The sequence below is a fragment of the Mytilus edulis genome, chromosome 1 (assembly GCF_963676685.1).
Source record: "Mytilus edulis chromosome 1, xbMytEdul2.2, whole genome shotgun sequence".
Lineage (NCBI taxonomy): Eukaryota > Metazoa > Mollusca > Bivalvia > Mytilida > Mytilidae > Mytilus > Mytilus edulis.
The window spans coordinates 32,031,793-32,042,867 of NC_092344.1; the positions used below are offsets into that span (position 1 = coordinate 32,031,793).

Here is an 11,075-nt window from a genome sequence, read left to right on the forward strand (position 1 = left end):
ACCTATAAATATATCTAATCACGAACAAAACGACGGTTGTCACCAGATTTGAACATGCATGAAACATTTGCCAAATGCCGATTAACACTAATCTGTAAAAACAAAAAGGTTATTGAACTGTTTAAAATTTCTCACTATATTGAAATCGGAGCTATGTAAATGTGATTTAAATAAAATCCGTGCAATGTCCACATCTAGTTAATAAATAAACATATTAGTCTATAATTATAGTGATTTAGATCGCTTAAAGTACGTGGCAAATGCATTTTTTAATTCCTCCATTGCAATTGTCTAGACGTGAAACATGTGGATGGTTTCAAACAGTTAATCGAGACAAAAATATTGATGCTTTAATCTAAATATAAAACAGCGAGAAAATACAAACTCTTTTTTTAGATTTTGTGCCATGGAAATTTTCAAATCGATGCTTGAATGATTACGTGTAATATAGGAAAATACAAAACGAAATCAGACTATATAACTGTTATTTTTAGACACGTACCTATATTCAAACAGGTAAGTTGACATTTTAATGTTATACTAATATGCTTTAAAAAAAATGTTGCTAAACTGTTTTCGCTACAAGAAATTAAATGTACATCATGGTGTTTAATATTAATATCTCAACTTGTACGATTCGCTCGTGTATATGTATAGTACAGATATTTGTTAAGGGGCCAGCTGAAGGAGGCATCCGGGTGCGGGAGTTTCTCACAGGCAATTGATTCTATCTATTGGAAGGTCGACTATTCATATAAATAGAAGAAGGTGGCTAATTATATAACAAAATTACCATGAAGAGGAACACTGTGGGGGAATTAAAATTTGTTTAGTGTTAAAGGAAAATATTGATAACAGGTATTGCTGCGACTTTTTTTTAATTGGCATCGATTTTATATATATCCTTATTGGTCAATCAATTTTTCCCAAATTAAGTTAAGAGGGAGGTATTGGGTAAGTGAAAAAACTAATACACAGGCAAAATTTGCTCACATGAATTTCACATAAATCTCACATGAAATTCACATGAAAAATTTCACGTGAGATTCACCTTAATCGAGCTTATACATGAAACTCACATGAAAATTTTCATGTGAATTTCACTCGAATTGAGTTTCACGTGAATCTGATGTGTATTTTTTCACATGAGTTTCATGTGAAATTTACTACCAAAAAAAATTATATTTTTCAGGATTTTAATTAAATTTGAAAATTTAGATGTTATTTGAATTACTCTATTTTGAAAATTCATGTGAATTTCACATTAAAACTTTTACGTGATTTTAATGTGAAATTCACACGAGTTTCACATTAGATTCACATGAAACTCACAAAAACTGATTTCACGTGAGTTTCACGTATAAGCTCGTTTGAGGTGAAATTCACGTGAATTTCACGTGAGATTCACATGAATTTAAATTCACGTGAAATTGATGTGAGTGAAATTTGCCTGCCGTGTGTATCTTAATTTTTTTTTTTATTCTACATTGAACTTTTAATGTCCCGAAGATGTATTTATGAAAGAAATCTCTTTAAAAGACTACAAAATACGAGTTTTTAGGTCACGTAGCCCGAAGGGCTTCGTGATATTTTCTCATCATTTTGCGTACGTCGTCTGTCGTTCGTTGCCGTCGTCCGTTGACTTTTACAAAACATTTCTCCTCTGAAACTCTTTGTCAAAATTTAACCAAACTTGGCTACAATCATCTTTAGGGTATCTTGTTTTAAAAATGTGTCCGATGACCCCATCTAACAGCCAAGATGGCCGACATGGCTAAAAATAGAACATAGGAGTAAAATGCAGTGTTTGGCTTATACATATGAAACTAAAGCTTTTATGGTTTAATAGAATATATATCTGCCAGGCAATATATTTGTTTAGGTCTAGTGTTTCCTCGGTAGATGGCTACTGATCACAAAATATATATTATATTACGAGTTTCTAATAGTTGAGCTGAACTTTTTTATGGACACCATAATAATTATGGAATATATTAGTCACAGATTACCTCGGATATGTTCCATTTTTCACAATCATGTCATATTTGTTTTACGATTGGGAGTTTTAAACCTCAAAAAGCACCTGAATCGTCCCTGGTTTTCTTTTAAATGGTTTGTTGTTGCATTTATATTTTATTTTCTTAATCTTCAGTTATATCTACTTGTTACAGTTATGCCCTTGAAAACTTTGTATTTCATTTCAAACTTTTATATTCGTTCAAGTATTAGGGTTTCAAAATAAACGTGTGATAATGGTGCATACAGTCCATAAAGTCTTTGAGTAAGACAAGTGACAGTTATCAATCCGATATTGTATGATATATTTTATCACGAACAGGACGTCAGTTGTAAAAGGGTTTGAATATACACGATCAATTTTGTGAAATGCCGCTAACAAACACTAATCTGTGGGGAAAAAAATCATTGAACTGTTAAAATCTCTCACAGTGTTGAAAATCGGACTAGATACAGCTCAACTGAGACAAACATCTTGATGTTAAACAGCAAGAAAATTCCCACTATATTTTTAGATTCTCCGTCAAGAAACTTTCCAAATCGATGTGTAATTAATATATGAATATACAAAACGAAAGTAGATTATATAACTATTATTGAAAGACACGTACCTATATTCAAACAGGTAATTTGACATTTTAATGTTATGATAATTTACTTAAAAAACAAATATTATTTAAACAATTTCGCTGCAAATAATTAAATTTCCATGTTTATTTTAAATAGTGAATCGAATAAAGCTTCAATTTGCTGCGCATAACAAATTAAAAGACGACATGTACGAGTTTTCTCTTCTTATTGCTAATCTTATGATCAGGAGGTAAAGTAGGATTATATTCTAGATATTACATCTTAGAAATATCTGCGTCGGCATACCTTTATATCCTTGTTGGTACATACAAATGTATTTGACAATTACTAGTACATCCGATAAACTATATTGGGCGAAAACTTTGCGCAGGAATGAACTAACAACGATTTCTCTCTCCGATATGCAAATATAATAAAACGATTGATTTACAACCTGTAAAACAGGAAAGAGAACTGGAAACATGAATCATGCTGAAATGCATTAAAACAATAATTAATTTTGTAGAAAAGAATGTGTTAACCTAAATTCTGTATCGAAACATTATTGTTACATTCCATATCCGCTGACTTCATTAATTTTCCTTGACTTTCTTCTTGACTATGGATATCATAAAAAAGAGGGGCAAAATATACCGATGAGATATATAAACTCATAAGACGAAAAAAAACTAACAGTTCCATGACAAGAACAAAAAAACGATGAGAGTACAAACAAAAGTATGCAAAATCTGTCTCTACATAAATGTGTGTGAGTTATTATTTGAATAGACGGTTATATTAGATGTATTGCGTTTGTACGGAATGTTTAATGTCAAATTTGATCCATCTTTTCGGTTGGTGTCATGCTCGGTCAAGGATATTTTAATCAGTCTTGGGAAAGGGTCTGTGTTTGTAGATATCTTTCCCACGATTTTCAGTGATGTTCGAACATACATTTTTGTAATACAGGAAAGGTGATCAATATTGATTATTATATATTCAATCAATCATTTACATTTAAACTATATGTATCATTGTAGGCAAGCAGTTTTAATAAAATGGTAGATTTCGTAGGACGAAATCCAGGGGAATCCCTTGAGAGCTTCATAGACAGGGTTGTAAATCCTGATTCATCTTATGTTAGTCAGACAAAGTCGGTTATACACACTGTGGCAGAGCTAATGAAATCCAAAAGTGTGGATCACAAAATAGGCTCTACTGTAAAGGTAAAGAATCAGACCTCATAGTTTTCGTATATTAGACCGATATTTATGTGTTAACCGTATCACTGAGCTGCGATTCAAATTTCTGGCATTACTGTTTCTTTAGGTATAGTTTGTGTCACTTTAATTCTATGAAGTTTATAGTCCTGGGACTCGTGCTTCGTTAATGTAAATAACTATCATGTTATTGTCACTTTTTGTTCTTAATTTTTTTAACTCCAAATGTATATGAAAAGATCCAGATGAATTGCAATTTAGTTAATTTTGTTTGCGACCAAATAAGATATTGATGAATATTTGTTATAGAACTAACAAATCCATTGTTTTACAAATTGAACTCTGGAAATAAGACCTTTTTGCACCAGTTACATAGAGATGTTTCACGGAAATCCGCTGAAATCATGAAAATTGTGGTAGGGTTAAAATGTATCTAATTGTGATTGAGTTTACTAGTTTTCATATTTTTAGTGCCATAAATGGCATTTATATTACCTTTTCATAATATGTACAGTTTTTATACGACCGAAAAAATTGAAAATTGTTTGGTCGTATATTGGTATCACGTTGGCGTCGTCGTCGTCCGTAGTCGTCGTCGTCGTCGTCCGAAAACATTTGGTTTTTGCACTCTAACTTTAGTAAAAGTAAATAGAAATCTATGAAATTTAAACACAAGGTTTGTGACCATACAAGGAAGGTTGGGATTGATTTTGGGTATTTTGTTCCAACTGTTTAGGAGCTAGGGGCAAAGAAGGGCCCAAAATAAGCATTCTTCTTGGTTTTCGCACAATAACTTTAGAATAACTAAACAGAAATTTATGAAATTTCAACATAAGGTATATGACCGCAAAAGGAAGGTTTGGATTGATTTTGGGAGTTTAAGTCCCAACAGTTTAGGAATTAGGAACTTGGGGTTCTTTGATATGCTGAATCTAAACATGTACTTAGTTTTTTTATTATGAGCCCAATTTTCAAGTTGGTCCAAATCGGGGTCCAAAATTAAACTTTGTTTGATTTCAACAAAAATTCAATATATGGGGTTCTTCAATATGCTGAATCAAACCATGTTTTTAGAGTTTTAATATTAAGGAACGGTTATCAAATTGGTCCACATTGAGGTCTAAAGGGTCCAAAATTGAACTTTATTAGATTTAATCAAAAATTGATTTCTTGGGGTTCTTTGATATGATGAATCTAACTAACCATGTATTTAGATTTTGGATATTGGAATACCACAAAGGGATGGTAAGAATTGTCTTTGGGAGTTATGGCTCCAACCATTATTGGATAAGGTGCAAAAAAGGGAGGAAAACGGTTTCCAGGTTAATGGACAATTACTTAAGTACAAAACATAATTTAAAAGCAGTGTAAGGTTGGTAATTGAAACTCATTTTAATACCTCACCTAAACTGCTCTTAAATTATGTATATTGGAAATTTGCCAAAAACTTTGTTATTAATAAATTCCATTGGAAATTTGCTAAAACTTTTAGTTTAATAAACTTCATTGGAAATTCGCCAATATAAAATGTTGCATTGGAGTTATCTGTCTTTGTCCAGAATAGTAGTCAAATCAACTTAAATCATGACTGTATGATATTTTATATTTTATGATGTATTTAAATGAGTAGTTATTGTTGAAAACTCCATTAGAAATTATAATTGAGATCATTTTTGGAATAAGGGAAAGGGAGAGGTGAAAAAAAAATTGGTGGGGTTCAATTTTTCTTATTTCAATTTTCAGAAATGAAAAAGAAAATTTCTTCAAATATCAAGGATTAATATTCAACAGCATAGTGAATTGCTCAAAAGCAAAAAAAACAACATTTTAAGTTCATTAGACCACATTCATTCTGTGTCAGAAACCTATGCTGTGTCAACTATTTAATCACAATCCAAATTCAGAGCTGTATCCAGTTTGAATGTTGTGTCCATTTATTTATGCTGTGTCGTTATAGCTATGGTTTTCATGCTAACTGTATTAAAAATCTTTTCATTTTTAAAGGGTGGATCACTTGGAAAAGGAACAGCTGTCAGAGGTCGTTCGGATGCAGATTTATTATTTGTTTACACAGATATACCATCTATTGAAATACTTAAGTCCAAATTACCAGAACTACTGAAGGAACTACAGTCTGTACTAGCGCGTTCTCCACACACGATAAAATCGGTAAAACGCACACCGTTCACGATACAGTTTGACATTGAAGTTAAGGGCCAGCTCAACGAGGTCGACCTTCTTCCTATCATTCAATTAGATACAGGAGATCGTAAGTAAATATTATCTGGGATCTATTAGATAGTAAGAGTGAATTGAAATATTCAAAAGATGGTCTTCAACTAAAGAGAAGTGTTTATACAATACATAATATTCTAATTTACAAGGTGTCTATAAATAGTTGACATCATGTTATATGCTGTCGACACTAAATTTTATGAAGTTGAATTTAAAAATTTGTGTTTGCTTAACATCAATTTGTATGTCGTTCATTTTTAGTACGATTTGAAAATACATTGCATTTTCTGTAATTAGGTTCTGCAAGGTAGGACGGCATTTGTTCATTTTTCCTCATGTCCGTCTTTCTTAATCTCAGAACTTTCTGTTATATTTAGGATAAAGTTGATTTAGGATGATTCTGGCTGTTAAGATCGTTTACTGCTCCCATGCAAACATAATGTTCATTTTGTTTCACAAACCTAGACTCAGCCTTAGACTCTGGCACACCGGGTAGAGATTAATTCAGAAGAAATGTCGTGTGCTATGATTTTTGTTTTTCTTCCTTTAATCGTCGCAAGTTTAAGTATTCTATTCTGGATTTAAATGATAATAATTCAGCCTCGTTTCTACATGTAATAATGATAATTTCTCTAAATGAGAAGAAATTGATAGATATTCAATGAAACTTTATATGATGACAGATAATTATGTCCTATGACATGTAGACCGTTATCAAAATACTTTGCCTTGACGCTTATTATACGATTTCATGTTATCAAGTATAATATTTTTAAGTTATACTATGTTAATAAGCGCATCATTGATACTTTATTGTTTTCTAATTTATAAATGAAAATCTTCAAAGGTTCAAGAGCAAAGATGAATCCAATTTACCAACAAATGAGGGCAAGAGAGGACATGAGAGAATATTACTTCAAATGTTTAGCCCCATTGCAAGTGGACTTCGTAAGCAGGGAGGATGAAAAAATCAAGAGATCAATAAGACTTCTGAAGTACTGGATAAAAACTCGTGCGGTACAGATATGATTCATTCTCTTGCAGTTTTACTCTAAATATTCATATTAAAGATTATATGTTGTACTCATGACACGCGTTTCGTCTACAAAAAGTCTATTTTTTTGGGGTCGTCATTCAGGCTGTGAATAGTTAAGAAAATTGGGGTTTTTTTATTTTCTTTTTTTGTGTCATTCAGGGTAATGATAAACACACCGTATTCTGATATATCGTTGTCTCTCCGCAGTCTGTGCACGTGGTATAAAACTATTTTTAGAAATTTTAAGGTTTGTCGTTCCAGAGTTAGAATTAAACCTATTGGTCAATATCTTATATTCATTACATCTTTATCGACTTCTGATTAAACGCCATTTACCAATTCATAACATTTTTAGTAACAAATTTAATTTGCATGAAATTAGCAAATCATGCGCTCACCAGGCAGCACTGGTTTATTTCATGCCAACTATTACAAATATTAATCAAGATGCTGTGTATAATACTGCAAATATTTTACTATAAATAGAACTATTTAAATGTGAAACATGTTATTTTTCAGCATGTGCTAAAGTCATATGCAGCAGAACTGTTGGTTATAAAGGCATATGAAGAAATGGGTAAACCACCAACTGGTAAAATGAAGACCCTTGATTTGATGAAAGCTGTCTTTGCGAAACTTTCAGACCTTAAAAATTTGAAAGTGTCCTGGGACAAATATTATACACCATCAAGTTTTTATCTACCGTAAGTTTAATATCATCGTTGTACGATGATACAATTTTGTTATGACCAAAAATGTAATTACCTCTATACATCTACGTATGATATTCCCTCTTATTTCCTTGATTCAGTTTAAATGTAACTGTATGCCATATTTTCTTTCAATTACGTGTTGCTTTCTTAGTTAGTGTCATTTATACTAACGATTTTGATATGTCGTGTATTTGTAGTAGTTATGAACCTGATCATTTTCCTTCCGTGTGCCATACACATTTATGTGTGTATAAGGGACAATAATAAATATTAAACGAATGTAATGTCATTATACAAATGGGGATTGAAGTTATGGTAAGCTACTAGTCCTGATCATGTCAGTCTAATTATCATTTAAAACAATTGCCGATAATATCTTGAATTGCATTTTCAGGTCTCCGCCTTACATACTAGATCCAGCCTTTCCATATCATAACCTAACCAGGCAGAAGTCGGGAATTGATGAAAAATACGTCCATCTTGAAAGAGATGCTAAAAAATTCTTAGCAAATTTGAAATAAAAACTTAAAATAAAACTTAACCTTATTTACATGCTTACATGTACATGTGTCAACTGTAAATACTCCTTGAGTTACCTAACGCAATGTGTGCAATATGGCATTACCTTGCATTGACGTTGCTTTTTCAAGGCAAAAACATATCAAGCGCTAGAGATTATGTACTTGTCTGTTGATCTTATAATAAAACACACCTGAGAGGTATATTCGTTGTTCTGTCTATATTTCAATATGACCAAACATTGGTTGATCCGGATGTGTCAATCAGAAAACACAATATTGTTTTCGAAATATGTGTCTCAATCGAGCAAGCAATAGTTAACGATACTACATTTATTTACGTTTACAAGTTGTATGTAAAGTTTTTTAACTCTTGGTTTTTGAGCCATATGGAGTACTGTGAGTATCGGGTATTGATATCAATGATTTTAAGTGCACCTGTTATATAATTACTATTGCAATTGTATATAAACTCATCATATATATCAAGATTGAAATTTTGTATTTGCACCGGACGCTCGTTTCGTCTGCAAAAGACTCATCAGTGATGCTCAAATAAAAACAAGGTTAACAGGGTTGAATAAAGAACGAAGTTGAAGAGTAGATAAAGGCCACAGTAGTATACCCCTGTTCGAAAGTCATAAATCGATTGAGAGAAAACAAAATCCGGTTTACACACTTAAAGTGAGGGAAACACATCAAATATTAGAGGAAAACAACGAAACAACAGAAACACATAAGTGCAACAAAAAAATACGACAACGCAACACAAACATACAGAGAAATGATGAGTTGAACCTGGTTTTGTGGCGAACCAAACCACCCGCTTTAATGGCAATGTTGAATATAACACTAAAATGACAATATTGAATGACGGGACTATAAAACAAATAAATTGAAGAACATACAGAACATACAGAACAGAGAAATACACAAATAAACAATATAATAGAACATTATGACATGCTCTTTGTTATGAAAGGTACCAGGCTTATAATTTAATACACCAGACGCATTTTTCGTCCACACAAGTCGCATCAGTGACGCTCAGGTTAAAAAAGTAAAGAAAGCCAGAAAAAGAGCATTGAGGACCAAACATTTTGAATTCTTAAGTTTGGATAAATACAGCTAAGGTACCTATTCCTTTTTTATTTGTTTATTTATATATGGCCACATCATGCTGTGATAGACAAAGCTGTGGTTAAGAAAGGGATTGTAAATGGTATACAGTTGTATAGAGGTCTTGCTCTTGTTTGATATCGCCATACCAAGAGTGCATATATCTCATATTGTTTTCAAGTTACCCTTCTTATGCATAGTTCTATTTATATGATACCACTGATTTAAATAAAAGCATATTACCAAACTAACATGTTTCTCGTTATTCGTTTTTTTATATAGATAAGACCGTTGGTTTTCCCGTTTGAATGGTTTTACACTAGTAATTTTGGGGCCCTGCATAGCTTGTTGTTCGGTAGGAGCCAAGGCTCCGTGTTGAAGGCCGTATATTGGCCTATAATGGTTTGCTTTTATAAATTGTTTTTTTGGATGGAGAGTTGTCTCATAGGCACTCACACCTTCTTATATCTATTTTAATATGAATAAACAATAGGTGGTTCACGACCAGTGGAATATAACTTGCATATCAACGAAGTGATTGGTTTTTTTAAATCATTATATAAGTAGATTGAATAATAGTTAAAGGTACCAGGATAATAATTTAATACGCCAGACATGCGTTTCGTCTACATAAGACTCAGTAGTGTCGCCAAGATCGAAACAGTTAAAAAGTCAAACAATTACAAAGATGAAGAGCATTAAGGACCAAAAATTCCAAAACGTTGTACCAAATACGGCTAAGTAATCTACTCCTGTGATAAGAAAACTTACAGGAAATTTATAAAAATTACTATATAATTAATTTGCATGTCAACACCGAAGTGCTGACTACTGGGTTGGTGATACCCTCTGGGACGAAACGTCCACCAGCAGTGGCATCGACCCAGTGGTGCAAATAGTTATCAATGGTACCAGGAGTATAATATAGTACGCCAGACGCGCGTTTCGTCTACATAAGACTCATCAGTGACGCTCAGATCAAAATATTAATAAAGCCAAACAAGTACAAAGTTGAAGACCATTCAGGATAAAAAATTCCAAAAATGTGTGCCAAAATACAGCTAAGGTTATCTATGTCTGGGATCAGAAAATCCTTAGTTTTAGAAAATTTAAAGTTTTGTAAATAGGAAATTTATAAAATTGACCACATTATTGATATTCCTGTCAACACGGAAGTTTTGACTACTGGGCTGGTGATACCCTCGGGGACGAAACGTCCACAAGCAGTGGCAGTAGACATTTTTCATTTGTACAGACAGAACCCTAAAACTTTCACAATTCACCTATATGCAGACAAATTGTTGATTCGACATTGTCGGAATTGTAATATTGGCATTTATATTAAGGGAGCATACATAATTATATTGTATAATGGCTGTCGTCATGATAAGGCAAAATGGCCACTATGCAAATTAGCAAAGTACCCCAAATTTCGCCATATGCTATGGTCGTTGATTTTACTCCTAAATTATACACTCTTTAATACTGCGTGTTTTGTGCAGAAGAAACAAATAGAAGTTGATTTATTTTGTTAATTATGTCTAGTAGACCATACTATACCATCCTTTGGATTTTACAATTAAAAGAGGAGGAATAAGTCTGAATCTCCTTTCATATATCAAATTAAAATGACTCTATGTGAACTAAA

At 32.4% G+C, this 11,075-nt stretch overlaps 1 protein-coding gene across 3 annotated transcripts; it reads left to right on the forward strand.

Annotated features, from left to right (window-relative positions):
• The first annotated feature begins 388 nt into the window (after nucleotides 1-388).
• Nucleotides 389-8,512, forward strand: LOC139529877 (2'-5'-oligoadenylate synthase 1A-like). Of its 3 annotated transcripts, none has more exons than XM_071325823.1 (6): nucleotides 389-516; nucleotides 3,627-3,812; nucleotides 5,811-6,075; nucleotides 6,889-7,058; nucleotides 7,597-7,781; nucleotides 8,185-8,512. In XM_071325823.1, exons 1-6 carry the CDS (start codon nucleotides 433-435, stop codon nucleotides 8,309-8,311), a joined length of 1,017 nt encoding a protein of 338 aa, XP_071181924.1. In that variant the 5' UTR covers nucleotides 389-432; the 3' UTR covers nucleotides 8,312-8,512. The 3 variants fall into 3 exon arrangements, with proteins under 3 accessions (XP_071181924.1, XP_071181939.1, XP_071181934.1); XM_071325838.1 differs by lacking the exon at nucleotides 389-516 and adding an exon at nucleotides 656-858; XM_071325833.1 differs by lacking the exon at nucleotides 389-516 and adding an exon at nucleotides 2,511-2,641.
• The last annotated feature ends 2,563 nt before the right edge of the window (nucleotides 8,513-11,075 follow it).